At 36.6% G+C, this 21,130-nt stretch overlaps 1 protein-coding gene across 1 annotated transcript in view; it reads right to left on the minus strand.

The window, feature by feature from the left end:
• Positions 1–21,130, minus strand: part of Rit2 (Ras like without CAAX 2) — a 294,814-nt gene that overhangs the window by 124,469 nt on the left and 149,215 nt on the right. Inside the window, exon 4 of the mRNA XM_042675251.1 lies at positions 5,218–5,409. Within this exon, the coding sequence (XP_042531185.1) occupies positions 5,218–5,409 (192 nt within the window). The remainder of the gene's footprint in view (positions 1–5,217; positions 5,410–21,130) is intronic.

Below are 21,130 nucleotides of genomic sequence, written 5' to 3' on the forward strand. Positions count from 1 at the left end.
ATGCACTGTTGAAGAAAGATAATTAATTACTATGTTTTAAAGTTTGAGTGCTATTTGCAATTAATAGCTGCATTTGAATGTATTAAATACACTCTGGTACATATTTATGTTTTGCTTTGATAAATTGTCTTCAAGGCGAGTATCTTCTGTGACATTAGTTTTTCTGACCATGTTTGGTAATTGTTTGCAAAGCATGCTTATCTTCCAACTTCTCACCAAACACTTACTACTGCTTGTAATAAGTCCAACATTTTATTTCTGTCCTAAAATTTACTTTTCTATGGTTTTCCTAAGTCAATTCTCTTCACTCACTCACATTTCTACCTGGTCAGGATATGTGATCCCACTTGGTATTTGTCCACTTGGATCTTTCAAAGTTAGCAGCAAATATAGTACTCAGAGACTACCATAGATTTTCACACTAAATTTTGTTTGCAGTATTCTTTTCCTTAGTATTCTTTCCTTAGTATTCCTACGTATTCTTTTCCTTAGTACAGTCAATACTAATGACCAAATAATCTTTCAATAAAGGACTGAAAGTATTTTCATTAGATATCTCACTACATAAAAAAATAAAGGAGTCTATAGGATCCCAAACCAACATTTTTTTATTAAACTATGAAAATCAGTGGTTCAGAGTCTTAAGCTATATATTAGTACGTCATTATTCCTTTGGGCCTGAATGATTTGTAATGTTCTATCTCCTCTGGATAAAAATATTTTATGGCCTGTGACTGATGCAAAACTTCCCTAGTCCAGATGCCAGTCTCTGAAATTTGTTCACTGTAAACATTTTGCATAGTTTGTTAGGGTTTTATCAAAAACAGCAATTATCTTGTACTGTTTCCTAAAATGATGGCAGAAAACATGATTAATAAGGACATGGATAATAAAAGCTTGGAGGCCTCATGTTGTCTAGGAACTAAGAAAAGTTTCTAAATAGTTTGGATGAACTTTGGAAAAAATTGCTCAATGACTTTTGAATGTCACTTCTCCTATTTTCCCTCACGATCTTCCCTGTAACTTCTGGCTATCACTGTTTTGTACAGGGCCTAGAGCTGACCATTTTACACAAAATATCATTCTGGTCCTGTCTACTACTTTTGCTAAAAAATGCTATTGCATACATTCCATGCTTTGAGAAATATGCTAAGATCATAAGGCATATATATATATATATATATATATATATACAATATGTATATATCTATACATACATATAGATATATGGGGGCAGGGTCACAGGAAAATGTGGAGAGATTCTGAATCAAAATCTACTGTATTTTGTTCTTAAGTCTAGCCAGCTCTATGAATTCAAGCCAATTCCAAAGACTATCAATATTTCAGGTGAATCATGGGTGAATAAATATAATGGACTAGTTGGTATGAGAAAATACTATGCCTGATGGAGAGCTTTGCAAACACCTCAGTGGTGTCATCACCATCAGAATGAATATGGATCTCATATAAAATGTTGACATAGTGCCCTTCATATTTAAACTTGTATTGGTGAATGATAATAAAACATGAAGCACTAAATACTTTGCTTATTTGCTTTTCTAAAACCAGTATTTTTGCCTTAAAGCCCTTGAGATTCACTAACATACTTTAGGAGTACAAATACATATACCAGCAAATATGAAAATGAAAACGTTTTAAGCATGGGCCATCTTGTTTTATTCAATCTTTTTCAATAGACCGAGGAAAAAGGGTTGTCTAGTGAGAATTACAATTACTTCTACTCACATTAAACAACAGCACCAGTACTAATTCCTTCAAAGTCTGTAATAGTTTACCCCTGTTGCTCTAGGAGGTTATGCAACACATCTGAACTATAATCAATCTCCCTCTCCGAAACTTTCATTTAAAACTTTGGTCTTTCTCTCCTTCCTTCCCTCCTTTCTTTCTTCCTTCCTTCCTTCCTTCCTTCCTCCTTCCTTCCTTCCTTCCTTCCTTTCCTTCTCTCTTTCTATGAATAAAATCAATCTTGATCAATGTCACCCTTTCAGCATTCCCATCCATCCTACCCAACACACACCTTCCGGACTCTTCTTAAATTTTGTAGAATACACATTGAATTTTTTTACTGCATTTTTCTCTTCTTTCATCTACCCTCCCCTTCAAATACTCTTGTAACAAAAAGAATGCTGTGATCTGTGTTTTTGTTTTCATTTTGTCACTAACTGGAAGAGTCCGTTTTTATCAACAGATTTATTTCTCAGAAATTCTCATTCTTTAAATATGTTCTTCACAACTGCACAGAGCTATCATAAGATTAAAATAAAGTGCAAATTAAAAATCACTTTGCAGAGAAACTCTGCAATGTGAGGGATAATTGTTTCTGTCACAAGCTCAACACAACCAGAAGCTAAATTTTTTCACATCAACACTTTGTTATTGCAGACAGGGATATATGAGCAGTTTTATAAAAATCATAATTAATGTTTTCATCTCTTCTTGCACTATGAGTATTATATGTTCTTTTTTATCCAAAAGGCAAAATCTGTCATATCTGCAAAATCACTTAAAGTATATGCTGTGTATGTGTGTGAGTGCATGTGTGCACCTGTGCTTCAGTGACATTTATGCTCTTAGATTCATTTCAATGCTAATCGGTCAGAATGCTTAATTTATCCAGGACAAGGAAAGGTTTCTATAGAATATGCCGCCTTTGTGAGATTCCAGGAGTCACCTGTGAGCTCAGGAAAACAAGGCTTGCTGAGTGAGCAAAGCAGCTTCTTGAATCACAAAGAGAAGCCTTTCTACAGTTTAAACTCAAGCAGTTTTCTTAGTGTCCTCACCAGCTGTACCAGTCACTTACAGCTCTCCCATCAGGAGCCCAATCAGAGGCTTTTGTTCTCCTGGAATTCTGACTCATACAATAGAAGTAGCCCTGAGATCATTGATTGTACCTTTAATGGGCTGCTCCCCAGTGATTTTTCCTAAGAGCCCAGAGGAAAGTAAAATCTCCCTACCCTTCAGAATATCTGAACAGTCAAACCTTTAGGCCACAAAGTTATCTGAGAGTAGATTCATCGCTAAATCTTGAGAACTTAATTTCTTAACTCATTGAAATGTGAATAGATCACACTACATATTGCTTTGCAGGAAGCAAAGTAGCAGTAGAGGAAACAAACTAACAAATAATAGTTTGCATCCACTTTAAGAAGCCTAAATTCTCAATTAAAATTATACAAAAACATCACCATAAAATATTAATGTTTTCATCTTTTCTTGCACTATGAGTATCCAAATGGCAAAATCTGTAATATCTGCAAAATCACTTAAAGTATGTGCTGTGTATGTGTGTGAGTACGTGTGTGGCATGCTTTAGTTATGCTCTTAGATTCATTTCAATGCTAATTGGTCAGAATGCTTAATTTATCCAGAATACGCCTTTGTGAGATTCCAGGAGTCACCTGTGAGCTCAGGAAAACAAGGCTTCCATTCACTGGAATATGTTCCCATGTTAAGTCTGATTTTATAAACATTGGCTCTGTGGGAGCATTAAGGGCATTAATATAAAAATTCAAAATTATAAAAAACATAGTAAGAAAACCAATTTACTTTAATCAACATTCTTACTTCAGCAAAAGGTCTTACTGGAAGTCTACTTTAAATGAGTTAAAATTTAATCATTAACTGAAGTAACATAAACTATTAAAAGCCAGTTCAAATTTAAGGTCAATGCAAATAAAGTTGAAACATCTTTGATGGTAACTAATCAACTCGACAGAGACAATTAGATTCACCAGAATTTGATTTGTATGAGAATTGCTTAATATGAAGTGTATCACTGAGTCAGTGATGCAATGATTTAACTGGCCCCTGGTCTTCTTGAATGTAGAAACCTCAGGTGCTTCCCAACAAGTAGTATCTGGCCAAATGAGAATTAACTCTAGTGACCTATGTGTGCTTGCTAGAGTAGTGATTCCAATCTTAGCTAGGCAGACTCTCTACCTTATCAGTATTGTCTATTTGGAGAAGTCAGAAATGTTTCTGCAGATCAAGACAGTACAAAAGGGGTGGCTAGCAATGTATAAAAGAAATTGTCTTTCAACCTAGGAGAGAGTGGTTTGCCTCTGTTCTGCTTTATTAATTGCCACATAATTTTTTCCCAAAATATACCATTCTACTTTAGTTCTAACTGATTTTTATGGTAAGTTTGGTTGGCATATTTTCCTGTTCTGTATGGATTGGTTTCAGTAACAGGAAGATGGTGCATGGTTCTGGAAAGGGAAAAATGGCTTTCCCCAAATTCATGGTCCCTGCCAGGGATAACTGTAAATCTGCCTGCATGTCTTGGTCCACATAGGTTGCTTGGGCTTCTTTGTGTGTAAATGTCAAATGCAGAAACTCTTGAACTTTTAAATCCCAACCTCAAATTTATAGAGAAATACCTTTATTATATGCTATTGCTCAAACGCACACACAAAACAAAAACAAACAAACAAACAAAAAACCAAGAAAATGAAAGCCAGCCATCCTTAGCTAAGGATGCTGTAAAGAGGCATTTCGGATGGGTTGTGTTAGGGAAGCTAACACATCAACCACAGGAACACACAAATTTCTCATCCATTTGAAAGAATAAGATGTCATTTGCAGAGAAATGTATGGTCCTAGAACAAATCTTGTTAAGTACAGTAAGCCAAGCTCAGAGGAACAAACATTGCATGTTTTCTCTCCTATGTGGAAGCCAGATCTAAAACACAACTAGGCATGAAAACATACATACATGCATTTACACACAAAGAAATAGACTAAAGGAGGCTATACTTATGGGAGGAATCCAAAGGCATAGCTCCTCTAAACAATCAAAGTACAGTTAACAGGCATTTTGTTTGTTTGTTTTTTGTTTTATTGTGGGGGGGGGCATACAGAGGTGGTGGCAAAAAGGGAACAAGGAATGGAGGGAGAGAAGTTGTGCAAATGCAATCGCTTTATTCAATGTACAATATGGAAAAATAAAAGGAGCTTGGTAACTTGTAGTCAGGGACGGAACCGCACAAGAAAAATGGTTAATGAAGGAAGGGGCGACATTGTTCAAAAACATTGCAACCATATCCACACTTATGGAATTGTAATCCCTTTGTACAACTCCTTACTAATAACAATAAAAAGTGCACTTAAAAAGTTCAACATGAACTTTGGAAGTAGTTACATTTGATATATACACTGTAAGAGGAAAAGATAGAAGGCAGCAAGATTAGCACTCACCTGACGGAACTGGTCCAGGTCAATTTTGTTACCCACCAGCACCAGTGGAATCTCATAGGTGTGGCGGACCTGAAAGATGAGCTCTTTGAATTTGGCAGCTTCCTGGAAGGACTGGCGGTCAGTGACAGAGTAGCAGATGATGAAACCCTCCCCACCTCGCATGTACTGCTCACGCATGGCTGTAAATTCGGCCTGCAAAGGGGGTTAAAAAGGAAGATGCTTATGAGCACTGTATGGAGTGAATGCATAGGAAATCTAAATGTATTGTGATAAGAATTGAATAAGATAAGCTATCAAAAGTGCTGATATTTGATCATAATGATCTTGGAAGGGTATGGCAAATAGATTTTACTGATGGACTAACAAGGATTATCCATGCATGGTATTTTAATGGCTTCACTTTAGGAAATGGAACTGGTAATATCCCAACAATACACTTATGCAAACTTAGGTTCAATGCGTATATATTTAAGTATTTTCTCACTATCACTTGATAATAATATCACAGTCATCTGCTTAGACTTGTCTTGTAGAGGTGCATAAACGAGAATCTGGATTGCTGAGAAAGAGCTCCATTTCTATATTCTGTTGCATTCTATATTTTACATTCTCTTCTCTCCCTGCAGAGAACGGCAGCATTAAGTTCGTGATGGTACCGACGCTTCAATCCAGCAGGCACTGCTCCCTCAGCCTTTTCATGTTGTATCCCAATTCTATTACAATTTCTCAGCATCTGAAGAGTCAACTTTTGGAGTTCTACACTGAAAATTTCCATAAGAGTTGATATATCTGTTTTCATTTACTCACACCCTGAACCTATTCCTAGAGGGGAAAATAGATTAGGATGCAATAAAAAAGATAAAACGTGGACTCTGGCTGTAGGAAAAAGTCACATTAAACAGGAAAAGAACACATGAATGTTTTGTGACTTGGACAATGTGTGTTGCAGGTAATAGAAGAAAAGAAACTTTAGATATATTTCTACATTATTTAAAGAATGGGAAAATGGGACTCTTCACCTAACATAGTATTTACAAGAACCAATAAAATGTCCTGCTTAGAGTAATTGTTTAAAAGCATGTTAATTTGATTTAACATGGATATAAAGACAGGAGCATTTAAATAAACCAGGAACTTTGGAAAACTTGGCACTTGGTTGTAAGTGCTTATGTCAAGTAGAGATTAGGGTACATTCAACCTTTCTTACAGGACTGAGAAATGAATTAAATAAGAAAACAGACATGAAAATCCTTTGATGACTTTTCTTACATACAAATTAAGCTGACATTATCCATACCAACTCTTTCATAAAATATTGGTGTGCTTTTCTTAAAGCCACAGGAAAATCATTATTCAGGGAAAATGCTATGTTCAACATGTTGCTTCCATTGTTATTCACATATGAATTAAAGATCTCTATGCTTTGTGATGCAAGTATCCTGAATACTAATATTGACTTCAGTGGCTTCTTGCTATAAATGGAACTCATTAGTTAATTATTCGGAAACATTACTAGATTCCATTTGCTATCTACAGGTAGCAAAATAGCTGGGAAACAGATCTATTCTGGACAGTGCAAGGAATATAAATTTTTCAAATGTCTTCAAAGCTCTTCTTCATATAAATTTGCAGTTCATTGGCTTTCTCTGATATATTGCATTGTGTTAAAATAGTGTGAGAATGTTGTCAATACTAAAAATAAGTGTGTGTGTGTGTGTGTGTGTGTGTGTGAAAGAGAGAGAGAGAGAGATTTTCATATACCAACTCCTTATCAGTTGAATAAGTGTTTTGAACAGATACTAAGGAATGGGATCTGGACTACCTATCTCCTTATTGAATTCAACTGGTGGAGTATACAGCATAAATGACTCACAATGCATAAAATACACCAGTATGATTACCAGGATTATTAACCTTTAATTTTGTCTAATATATCAGAGACATTATTGGTCTCCCAATACATTTGTTCTCCTTGTACAAAATGTAGTTAACACTATGCTGAGTGCAAAGATAAATGAGAAATTAAAACATAAAAACAAAGGAAATGATGACATTGTCCAGGTTAAGAAAACACAATTAGAACAGAGTAAAACAAACAAAGGCCAATTAAATGCTAAATGAACCATGAGGAATCGGAGAACAGAAAGAATATTTAACAGGAGAAAGGAAAAAGGGAGTTACTTGGTGAAGAAATGAGATACAGTAGTTTTCCTGGAATTTATTATTTATACAGAGCTTGCTCCATAACTTTCATGCAACTTCACATTCAACAATCATATATTGTCATTCTAAAATTAACTTTCATGGTCAGCATTTGCCTGACATTGAACTGCTAAAACTTGCTTATGAAGGAACTGTTCTAGTGCTGGATATTGCTAAAGTGTCAATGTGATTAATGCTGCTTTTGTTTGCATCATTTTAAGGAACAAAACAACTAAGATATCATAAGTAATTGAAGTTTGTCTATCATAAACCTACTGTAATATTTTATTATTTTATTTTATTCTGCTCTATTATAAGGATGATGGCAGAGGGGTTACAGTTGCATAAGTAAGGGAATGAGTTCATTTGTTTTCAAACATTGTTACCCTCTCCTTTGCTTTCTCCCACTTTCCTTTCTCCCAATCCCTCTCCTCCCAAGATGTAAAGTTCATTTCTGACATAGCATTGTAAGTATTGCTGTTGCATTGGTTCACCCTTTGTCTTACCATTTTGCTATTCCTCTTCCCTTCCCCAAATCAGATAAAGCATATACAAGACACAGCATAACAAAATCCAGAAAACAAAAACAAAAACAAGAAAAAAACAAAAAACAGTGACAACAGGGGATAAACCTAAGGAGGGAAAATGAAAGAAAAAAGAACAAAGAACTTCACATAGTAAATTCTAAAAACAAAACAAAACAAAAACAAAGGAAAGAACTCTCTCTAGTTTCCATAGCTTGGGAGTTCATTTTGATTAGCATCATTTTATATACATAATGGAATTCTATGCCTCCATCAAAAAGAATGGCATCGCCCCATTTGTAAGGAAATGGAAAAACATGGAAAAATCATATTGAGTGAAGTAAGCCCGACCCAAAGAAACATAGGCTCCATGGTTTTCCTGATTTGTAGTAATTATTATATGTCTAGAATAGTCCTAGCAGAAGATCACAGTAGCTCAATAACTATCTACTACACTTTTAGTAAAGTACAAAAGCAGGTATCAGGAGGAATAGTGAATCTTTAGGCTCAATCTGACTAGAAATTTTAAAATACGTTCATTTAAAACAAAAGTGAGCAAAGAGCTATATAAATAAATACTGAATAATATATAGGCAGAAACTGTGCCTAAAAGGCAAAATTGCAGCTAGGAATATTGCTAGAGAGTTTATAGAGAAAATAACTGTCTTCACTATTAAAAGTGTACCTATCATCTGTCTTTCAATATTCAACACATATATCTTGAGCAGCGCCTTCTGCCATGGAATGCTGCATACACTCTTCTTAGCTCATTCATCAAATATTTATTGAGCAATTATATGTGTCAGGCATCTAAGATCTGCAATGGTTCAAAAGAACATGTAGGATGAAACAAAAAAATGGATAAATGTGGGGGAAAAAACAATAAAAATTAGGACCTTAAAACAAGGACACAAAAAGAGAATGAGAAGACAGTTTATTCTGAATTTCCAGACAACCAAGGCTGTAATGGGATGTTAATCAGTTGTATCACTTTTGTGGTCAATAAAAACATATTAATTTGACACAAATTTCGAAGCACTTAGAATTGAAGGTGATTTTCTTTTATTAAGTGGAGACAAAATTCAACATTCTCAGTGCCAAGTTGCCAGGTCTTGCACTAGCAGATTGTGTAACACAACGTCCATTTTACAATGTTAGTAAAATCAAACACTTTTGCTGACACCCAATGACACTAAGGTGAGACTTCATCAAGATAACAGAAAAGTTATTCTGTGGAATGAAAGTACTGAGTTCAGGATAAAGATGATGATTAAAATCTGATTTTAGTGCCATAAAAGTATAGAGAAGGCCCTTGACTATGATGATAGCATTGCTCTTCTTCCTACCATTAGATACAAAACTACTGAGCAACGTATTCTCCAAAGCATTAGCAAAATGCTTGGATCAAATCCCAACAGATAATTATATAATAATTTTATAAATCACTTACTTTAAGCTGAATGTTTTAAAAGATGTTACCATTTCCTGGATGTTACACATTTTAAAGAGGGTGAGGTTTGGAGACTGGGGACAGAGATAAAAGGAAAAGGGAATCCAATCTTTAAATTAAAGGGATAGAGCTTTTAGTTACCTCTTGCTCTATAGCTAAGGTCAAGACTGTTTAAGGTCAAATGTATCTAAACATATTGCACTGCAATGCACACTAATTAAAATGATTTATTGTTTCTCGTAAGGAAAATATGTGTTTCAGTGCCTGTGGATGGGTCAAAATTCCTTTCTTTTTAAAACTGCTTTTACCTTTCTCTCTTCTGTTTGACTTGTATTTTATCAAAAACTTAAACTTTCATGACTGCCTCTGGGTGGTACAAATCCACTAAAAGATATTTCTAATCACAGTTGGTTTCCTGTTTCTGTTGGAGGTCAGTCATACTGAGAGCTGTTTTTCTGCTAGCAAAAGCTACAGGAATCCATCTTGGAAGAAAGTAGAATAACTGTGTTATAAACGGATTCTACTTGTGTATGTTAGTCAGTCTCAACATGACAAAGAAAGGATGATCCCAACAAGAACACAGTGAAGAAAGATAGCAAAGTTAGAGTTGTTACTTGATATAAAAAATGTGGGAGACTCATCTACAAGTAAAAAAATAAAATGAGATGGGACACACACACACACACACACACACACACACACACACACACACACACACACACACACACACACCTTATCATCAAGAAAACATTTCATATTACTGACAGAAAACAGAAAGAAATGAGTGGCTCCTTCACTATTAAGACACAAATCAACTCATTTGCAATGTGGAGAGAAATTTGCATCCAGACAAGTATAAAATGTTACAGTTATATTAAGAAGGCAGCAATTTTCAGCATATAAATAGAGGAAGTGATACTTAAAGTAGGTAATCATTTACATTAGAGGGATACCCAGAAAGCTACTACAAGTTTCCATAAAATGCTTTTATCTTATTAATGCTTTGTAATTAAGGATGTCTTAGGTTACATCAGGGTCTCCTATCCAATCAATCCATCATGTATTTCTGTGTCTGATATATCTTCTTTAATCCTACTACTTACTACTACTTATTATGCACACTTCTGCCTCTGGTGGACCAATGGTTATCCATTGTCTTCTCCATCAAACCTATACTCATCTACTTTATTATAAGCCCCTCTATATTCTGATGTAATGCTCTCTATCCATCTTTGTCTTCAATTAACCCTGAATATGTAATCTCTAATGGGGTCACTTCTACTAGGCTTGGTCAAGTAAGATGCCTCTGTCCTGATTTTGCCTTCATGTACATTGTTCTCTGTACTTGAACTTTTTCTGGCCAACAGTGCACTTATGGAATGACATTATTTTACTTTGTAGATGGGTAATTCAATGTCGAACACAGTAGTTATGACATCATTTTTCATAACTAATAAAAAAAAGCATAGATAGGTCAGAAAACCCTTCTATATTCTAAAGGCTTTTCTCCATTCACTGGATCATAGTCACATCCATTCCTCTATATTCATTTTTTATTTATGAACCTATATATAGTAAATTCAGTCTTTATAACACTTTGTGAGTATTTTCATTAATTCTTAACTCAAGATTAACAATGATATCTTACCTTTTAATTTTAGTGCTATTTAAGGAGTTAAATGTGTCATTAAGAAAATTTTAAAAGTTCATGAAATTAACTTCTATGTAAAAATTGTATTTAATGCTTGCATATTGACAATATATTTTGAAGCTGTAAAAATTTTAAATTGCTTCCATTTGAAAAATAAATAACATTTAATACAAATAAATTGATTTGTGTATCCTGTTGAGAAGAAAGCATGCAGTCTAGAGCCCAAATCGTGAGCAAGTTTCTAACATCAAATATTTTTAAAGGATTGTAAGTGACACTCTCTTAGATAATCCTTTAAACTAAATTTGGAGGAAAAGATTTTGAAAATTTATATTTTAAAGGTCATCTGACTAAGAAAATGAGGATAATTTTTATCCTCAAGTCAGTCAATATCTTTTATTAATTTTTAAAATGAACCTGTAATCTTATATACCTTTATATTAAAAAGTGTAAATATATAGAAACCCATTGCTTAATCATAAGGCATTGTAAGTGTACATAAAAGTAGTACAATAAAACTTCTTTGCACAATCAACACACGCTAGCAAAATTAAGAAAATAAACCAGGTTACTTAGAAGCCTGAAGGAAAAAAAAAATTTATTGTTTGTCACAAGTTGTTTCAACCTTCTGAAATAATTGTACTCTCTCAATTTTGTTATAAAATAATTATATGTCATTCTACTATTAGACTCAAGCACATTTCAGTTTTGTAACAAAATACTGAAACACAGCTTTGGTCATTTTAGAATCATTTTAATCTAGCCATTTAATGAAATTATTTTTAAATTGAGTATTCACCTTCATTGAAAGAAATACACTTTCAACATTAGGTGAAAGCTAGGAAAAAAATCTACTATATGTGGATGAATGAGAAGATATGAAGAAATCTGTGTTTTAAAACTAAAAATCCTGATTGCAGATGTGGTGTTGCTGTGAGATGTCTCCAACTAGGGAACATAATTAACTCATGTTAACTACTAATAAGTATCAATATAAAAAGCATGAGCATTTATATCTTTTCATTATATTCTGATAATAGATATACATCAATATCTAGCATAGCATAGTGTGCATATCATATAACAGAACCCTTGACCCTCACATGACATATAGACTATTTTAATATTTACTCTGGTGTCTCCTGTGTATGACAATTTCAAGCAATATTTTTTTCTGAAACCATCACCACTGTAGAAGTATTTTCCAATTGGTAGTTTACTGTTTGGGAGGGTGATAAATCTCTATTTCCCCCTTCCTTCTCCACTTCACATATGTCTGATTATTAACTCTATGATAACCTATGGAAATAAAAAGATGACGAGAGTACTTCCAAAGTTTAGAAGATTAAAAGTGAAAGCAGAATAAAAGAGTATCCAAAGTCTTGAGAATCTACAAACACAACACCGTCAATAAATAAAGGAAGAGTAATAGGTCAAAGGGCAGTGATAAGGGTGATTAAATAAAACAACAGTTGGGACAAAGAATTCCCTTGCTGTCCACTTAGCAGCTACCATTTTTCCCCTGCTCCATTCTCTGTAGATCATATTAAGAATCGTAGAGGACCTAGCTGTTCTGTGTTTTGGCGCTTTACAGAATTGCTTTACATAGCCCTTACATACATCTTCCTGTGTATTTTCATCATCCCTGTAATTGATACTATGTGTTATATATGTAAATCCTATGTACATCACTGTTGCATTGTATTTTTATTTGAATTACTTTTTTTTTTTTTTTTACTATTGGGTTGCTATTTTGCAACTAAAATCCGGGATTGATTTAATTTATGGATATGACATCTGTGAATATGGGTCGTCTACTCTTTTCTATCCATTTTCTTTTGCGCTTTTTGGGAACTAATCAAAGTAACGAAGTGTGACTTTAGTTCTACTTATATATTATCTTTCACTAGTTTTATTTTTAAACCATGTTGAAAATATTTCTTCTTTTCTATAGTGCCCATGTTAAGAGTCATCTTTTGCTAGGATGGTTCTAAATGAAGTTTTATTCGCCAAGAAACTCAGAGATACAGCAGGAAAGCTGAAGGGGTTAGTAATAGCTTGTCTCTGCCAGCAATAAGTAGACTCACATGCATGGATTAAGAAGTGTGCAGGAAAAGCAACAGCAAGCAGAAGGGATGCTCTGGAGAGCATCAAACCCATTTCCAAGGCTAGCTTAGTTATCAACTAGCCACAAGGCCTACTGATTTACATTTATATCAGGGATGAATCTGATTTTCTCAAACCTAGATTGCCTGAAAGAAAGTAAATCAGACATAGATAGAATGTTTCATAGAGATACCACAAATTGGCAACCAATAGATATTTAAAAAAAAAAAACCCTGAAGGAAAATAAAAGCTAACCTAACCTAATCTTACCAGACCAATGAACTCAGGAAATAGTTTTTTATAACTACTTTAGGAAGATAATAATAATAATAAAGAAACCCTCATGAGACCAAGGATTAGCACAGTTATTTGAGAGGAAGTGTAAGAAGAAAGAGATAGAGACTGGCAGAGGCAGAGACAGAGACAGAGACAGATAAGATAGAAAGGACAGAGGACAGAAGGCATAGGAGAAAGACAGTCTAAAGCAACTTAACTCAGTGAGCACTGGTATCTCCTGCGTGTAATCTTGGCTACTCATGAGGCTGATACCTGGAGGTTGTTGATAGGAAGTCAGTCCAGGCACTGTAAGACCCCATCTCCAATAAACTTCTAAATTGCCAGGCTAGGTGGGGATATGGCTCAAGTTGTAGAGCACCAGCCATAAGCAAAAATCTGAGCAAAAGGGAAAAACTCTGAATCTATGCCCTGGAACTAAATCAGCAAAACAAAGAAACAACCAAAGAAGAAACAAAATAATGTACTGTAATTTAAGGTATAAAACCTACACAGAATCATGTCTTAAGGGACGATAGTCCTGCTAGGAACATAGTCCTGCCTGTCACTTTTTCCCCCTATAATATCATCCTAATAAAACTTTGCTTTCCATCCCCCATTGCCTCGGTAAGTTCTTTCCCCAGCCATTGACTCCAAAATCTACCTTAGTTAATATTCCCAAAGTTTTGTTACTTCATTTATTCCATTTCTCTACAGTGCCATCCTTTAAAGCTGCTGAAGGGAGATTACAGTTAATGAAACTTAAATTTTAAAATATTTTTAAGAGCTGATTTTGCTTCTCAAATAACCAACTGCCTACTTCCATGTTAGAATTTAGCATTCTTAATTTAAGAATGATATCAATATAGATAATATGCGGTATGAATTTCAGGGAAAAAATACACAGATATATTGACATAGGCTGATAGAAGAGTTTAGCAACACAAGCACTACTAGTTTGATGAAGAGAGATAAGTCAACTTATTAGAAAGTTTTATAATGCATTCATTCATAAGGCAACAGAAATTAGAACATATGGAAATTATTAAAGAATCATGGGACACCATAGACACTTTTTCTGGATTTGAAATTTAACTATGTCTTTTTAGCTTCCTGGTATTTGCTCTACCAGCAATGGGAGAAAGAAGAAAGCTGTTGAATTAATGCAAGGAGACATATTTCTTATGAGATTTCCTTTTGTAAAGTGCATCCAATACTTCCTGGGCATGTGAAGACCCAACACACACTTCCTGTCCTCATAGGTCTGTTTCTTCTGACTCAGCTAATGATACCACTAACAGCTCTAATCAGCAAGGCCATGTGGAATTCAATTTGGATTTGCCCTCTTTCATTACCTTTATGAGAGAGTTACAAATAAGCCTTAACCTCTAAATGAGTTCCTACAGAATATTTTATTGATCCGTTAAAATAGTTTCCTAATGCTTCATCTGCTATCACTGCCAAAAGAGAACATCTGTTTGAAACTTAAAATTTTTATTTTATTTCATATTGATTCCAAACACTTGCTCTTCCTTCCAAGTTAAAAATATCTTTATAAAATTGGTGTACAATGTCTACTCAAGTAACGTTCATAATCATTTCCAAAACTGGAACAGCGAGTGAGGATGCAAGCACAATTCTCCCTTTCAACACTCTGCTGGAAGACAATATAACCTTTGATAGCTCTTGGCACATGAGAATATACAAAATGCAAAATAAAACAATTTTTTCTCTCTTCAGATTTTCATCATAGTAATAAGTTTGAAAGTATGACTAGCCAAAGGATTTGCTTCAGAGTTTCATATACTCTCATGCAAATATGTATTCAACCAACTATTCTTCTATTGTTTGCCTACTTTTTTTTTGGTCTTTATTTTTTTTTAATTTAATTTAATTTTATTTGAGAACATACTGTACAGAGGGGTTACAATTACATGGGCAGGATAATGCATACATTTCTTATCAAGCATTGCAGCCTCCTCCTTTGTTTACCCTTCCCCTCCCTTCCCAGCCTCCCCCCTCCCCCCCACCCAATCCTTCCCCCCCCACACCGACATTGTAAAGCTCGTTTTTGACATGACATTTTGTACTTCTCATTGTTGCAACAGGTCCACCTGAATCCTTAAAAGACTTGTTTGTCCCCATCTCCTCCACAAGTTATACTGACATCAAATATAGTGAAAGCGGGGGTTACACTGTGGGTTGTTTGCCTACTTGAATGAAGATCTTATAGGTATAAATCAAATAGATTAACACTCAGAGAAGAAGCCAATATTGGGATTTTAATGCAGTTGTTCAAGTTGATGTAGCTGAAGCAGAAAAACAATGTTCCAGGATGGATATACTTTAAGGTCCTATTCATTGGATTATTCAGTTCCTTTCCATGTGCCTTGAATTCCCTTGCTATCCCTCAAGGGTTAGTTTAAATAGTGACTTATCTAGCATTTATATCAAGGTCACTTCTCTAATATTTAGAGAAATAGGCAACTCTCAAATTATCATTCTGATGTGAAATATATATGTAATATATGTGTGCTTACAAATGTCTATAACATAGGAAAAATATGACATAATCTTTTATTTAAATATGTACATATATAGCTACATAAAACACGAGTCCATTACACCTCACATTATGTAATCTCTAATTTGTCTAGTCCCTGCACAATGCTAGTACCTACAATAAATATCAATGTGCACAGCAGAGTTCCGCACATGACTCAGTAGGCTTCAGCAAGTATTTATTATTGAAATAAAGAATCCTATTTTATACAATGACCATAAACAGTTTATACCATTTTTTCATAAACTATCATTTGACCCAACAGTATTTAAAGTTATCAAGAATTTTACAACTATTGAGTATTTTGGTCAAGTCATGTCGTTTCTGAATGGGAACCTAAGATATGAATTTAATTTCCCTTAACTTTGATTCTCATGTGCTTCATACAATGACATGCTTGTAAGTTTTCTAGCTCTTTGGGCAACAGTGCAATTCAATTTATTGTAAAGAAAATAAAATTCCACTGGTGGAGAACTTTAAGTGCAACTGCTCTGATAGTATAAACTACAGTTCCACTTATTTCTAGTTTGATATCTTGGAAAATGGTGCTGATTCTGTCAAGCTTGTCCTGCTGACATTCTTCAGCAGAAGAGCAGTTTTACGCAACAAATTAGGGAAAGAAGCAATAGTTTGAACTTGGATGTGGGGAATGGATATCCAGTCTGATATTTTTAAAGATGCAAAAAATAAAGAGAACAAATGGTGTATATCATGTAAAGAATATTGGCCGACTAGAGCCAAGAGCTACTGTAGTGGAAAAAAAAATTGTCTTGTACAAAGATTCAGCATAAAAAGGTGTCAAGATGATATGATTAAAGGCACAGTAAAAGCCATTTCTTGCCTAAAACTTCTGTCTCTACTGGTCTAAAACTTCATTTCTTAGTTTATATTACTTGTCCATTTAAAATTTTGAAAGTAAAGATCATGGAAGCATAATTATTCAGATCATGGAAATACAATTATTCAGAACTTGAAGAACAGTTTTATGGTCCCAATGTCACACACGATGCTCATTTTTACAAGCAATGATCTTTAAAGAAAAGAAATTCTAAATTAGAATCACCACCATATGAGCTGATGGAAGGAAAAAGTTTCCTCATTTTTAGAAATATTAATAATAAACTTAACTTCCCTTGCCATACATTATTTTAAATATCATACAAGATTTTCTATATATCATTTTCTATACATCATTTTAAGGATACCACAAATAAATAAGTAAAGAATTTAAAGGAAGAGAAACAAAGAACATAGAGATTACCTTCTCTAATATCACATAATTAATTATTGTGAATTATTGTGATAGATATATTTATATACACGTTATCCCTCTCATTTCTGTTATGCAGTTGTGTTTCATATGATTTCCCAATCACGAAATTTTATACATCCCCTGAACTATTCATGTTAACAAAATAGTGATGACAATAAATCCTCACATTGATTTCCTTTTGCCTTTCACAGCAAAATAATCCCTTAGAACTCAGAAATAAAAGAAAAAATTCACTCCAAAATTTCAAGTATATGGATAGGTTTTCTTTACTGCATAGAATGCTTGATGTTGCCGAACACAATTTTTAGAGTTTTTGAATTAATAGAATGCTCAGGTAAACCTCCCTACTTCGGCTGACATCGAGATGGGGGGAGGGGGCTAGAACAACAGGGAGGGAAGGACATATGGGGAGGGAAGGACTCTTACCATTAGGATTCTCTTTGTGCTTAGGAGTTTACTGATTTGCTTCCTGGTGTATTTAATATTAACTTGAATTTCATTGCTCTATATACTCTTTTGCTTCCTTTAACTAGAAACCTATGTTCAGTTTGTTTTAGTTTTAAATTATGTCTTTTTTTTTATTTCTCTAGCCCTTACATTTACTCTATAATCAAATTTTCTGTTCTATCATCACAATACCTTCTGATTTTAGCTATTTTTTCTTTCAGCAATGATGACACCAAGATTCAAATCCAACAACCTCTTTCATCTATCTATATACATATATATATATATATATATATACAAATATATATGTACATAGACACATGAAGATGTATATACATATATACATATATTGTATTCATGCAAATCTGTACATGTGCAAATCTTTTCCCAGCCTTTCCTTCCTCTTTCTTGGGGAGTCGATTGCCCCTCCTCACCTCCACAAGGTAGGCCAGCCCCTCCCCCACCCCACGCACCCAGGCAGGCGGAGCCAGACAGGTTGGAGATTTTCTGCTTGGCTACAGAATGAAGGTGCCCAGGGCCACCTGCTCCCAACAACCAGACCATCACAATGACGGAGCCCAGGGTGTGTTTCTATGTAGCCGGTAAGTTAATATCTTTTCTCTTGGATACGGGAGCGACTTACTCGGTGCTATGTCAATATACAGGCAAGACTTTTCCCTCCCAGATCTCGGTGGTGGGTGTAGATGGTCTACCTACCTGTCCCCCAACTACAGGACCAGTATCATGTAAAATAGAAGACTTTCCCTTTTCACACTCCTTCCTAATCCTACCTCACTGTCCTACCCCACTCCTAGGAAGGGACTTGCTCTCTAAATTTCAAGTCTCCCTTTCATTCCATATCCCCAAACAGCCTACACCTGTTCTACTTTTATCTTTAGATGAACCTCCACCTGTAACTTCCCAACTAGATCCTTTCCCTTTACCTCCAGATCTTGTCAACCCTCTTATCTGGGATCTCCCAGCTCCCTTGCTACTGGTATTGCCTTCAATTCAACCCTCTTATACCCCACAGAAGCTCGAGGAACTTACGCACCAGGGAGCCTCCCAGGAAGCACAGGGATGGTGGTCCCTGGAAGGATGAGTTGTTCTTCCTGAGGCACAAGCAGACAGCTTTATTTCCTAGGTTCACCAGGCGCTGCACATTGGATACAAGCCTCTCTCCCACCTTCTTAAACCTTTAATCCATTGCCCTAGCCTAACTACCCGACTAAAGGCTATTACCCAAGCCTGCCCCTCATGTTCTCTTACCTCCTCACAGGGTGGTCTCCGACCAGCTGCATTCCCTACACACCAAGCACGGGGACATACCCCAGGGGAAGACTGGCAGATAGACTTCACTCACATGCCCAGATGTAAGCGGCTGAAATACCTTCTAACTATGGTTGATACCTTTTCAGGATGGATTGAAGCCTATCCCACAACGTCGGAGACTGCTGACACTGTTGCCTCTGTCCTTATTAAAGAAATTATTCCTAGGTTTGGCTTATCCAGGTCACTTCAATCTGACAATGGACCTGCTTTCATCTCCAAAGTGACCCAACAGGTGGCATCCTCTCTAAACATCCAGTGGAATCTTCACATTCCTTATAAGCCTCAGTCTTCTGGAAAGGTTGAAAGAGCTAATGCGCTCCTCAAAACACAACTTACTAAACTTTCTCTAGAGCTCCAGCAATCCTGGCCGGAACTGTTACCCCTGGCGCTCACCCGCTTACGTGTTTCTCCCCGCAGCCCTACTTTCCTCAGCCCCTTTGAGTTAATGTATGGAAGACCTTTTCTTCTAGGTAATTTCCCTACTGACAATACCAAGACTCCACTAACAGACTACCTTCCCGTCCTAACCTTTCTTAGGCACATGCTGCGCCAACATGCTGACCAGTGTCTCCCTCAGCCTCATCAAGGCCCCTTTCCCACTCCCCCAATTTTGCCTGGTGATCAAGTGTTTCTCAAGACCCTTAATCCATCTGGTTTACACCCTAAGTGGACAGGCCCTCACCAGGTTCTGCTGACCACCCCCACAGCAGTCAAGCTCAAGGGACAGCCCCAATGGATTCACCTGTCAAGAATAAAAAGGGCTCCTGCTCCTGCCCCTTCTATACCAACACTGACCTCCAGGTACACCTGTTCCCCCCTCGGGCCGACCAAGGTAGGGCTATCTCGAATCCCTGAAGATCCGGGTGAGTAACACTGAGCTAACTGCTCTCCTCCCCAAAGACCTCACTACCTCATCCCTTAGGTCACCTCCAAGCCATGGACATCCAATCTTTTCTTTCCAGTAATATATTTGCTTTTCATCTTTTTTCAGCCCCCTGCCTGGGAAGACTTCCTCCAGACTTCATCTAAGAGACTCGCTTCTTGCAGACATCATGGAACTGGCAGACCTGGAAGCAGTCACCTCCTACTAGGTCACCCCTCTACCTCCCCCCCCTTTCCTTTTTCAGCCATGCTTCTCCACCATGCTGGGTGGGGGCAGCAGTTTAGTCAAATTAACTTCTTTTCCTGCCTGAATAGCGCATGGTGTTCTTCTCATCGGCTACCCAATAAAACCTAGAATTTCCTAACCACCCCTGTGAACTGAACTGCCTTGACACCATGCGAGATTTTTTCACCGATACCATTTCTGCCCTTCACATCCACGTCCACACCACTTCTCTACTCTGGTGAGTGAAACTACTCTACGGCTCTCTGTTGCTCAGTCTCTGTCCAGACGTGGCGCCACGCCAGAGAGCTCCTACGGCCTTTAGCTGAAAGGCCGGTCACCTCTGAAGCCGAGGACGCTTGGCTTTGGGGGCTTGGCCATTTCTCCCTAGAGGGCTCTGGGGGAAGTCGGGACTCCGCTTCTGCCTGGTAAGCTCTCCTTCACTCACCGGACTGACTCTACAACTTTTTGGCTTGTGCCCTGAAGAGTGCGAAGCAGGCTGGGTCCCGGGGACCCCCCCTCTAGGTTCCCTCTCAAAGGCTAGCCATTCTAGGGTATGGGCGGGGAAAGGTGTGGCCATATCAAATTCAGATGTGACCTCAGCAGATGCAGATGCGACCTCTTCCAGGTGTCCCAGTTGCCTAGGTAATGCAGGTACAGGGTGAAGACTTTGCTGCGAGGAGGGTGGAGTCTGCTTGCCATCCAGGGACGGACCTTACAGGTTCTTTGTGGGGTTGTGGGACTGCTGGCTTGGCGGGAACCAGTTTGTTTGCTTGCTGTGTTTCAGAGAAAGTGTCCCACTAGGAAGACCAGGTTAGACTTGACCTTTGGAACCCGGTGTGTCTGCCTCTCCTACGCTGGGCCCACAGGTGTGGACCATCAACCTTGATCTCCTATGCCCCACCTCCCACGGTTAGGGTGTGTTCTGATCTGGACTTGTTCTTTCTGGTCTGCTAGCTATGTTGATTGGGTAGATGGGGGAGAGTT

This window comes from Dipodomys spectabilis, unplaced genomic scaffold (assembly GCF_019054845.1).
Source record: "Dipodomys spectabilis isolate Male_0828 unplaced genomic scaffold, ASM1905484v1 ptg000024l, whole genome shotgun sequence".
Lineage (NCBI taxonomy): Eukaryota > Metazoa > Chordata > Mammalia > Rodentia > Heteromyidae > Dipodomys > Dipodomys spectabilis.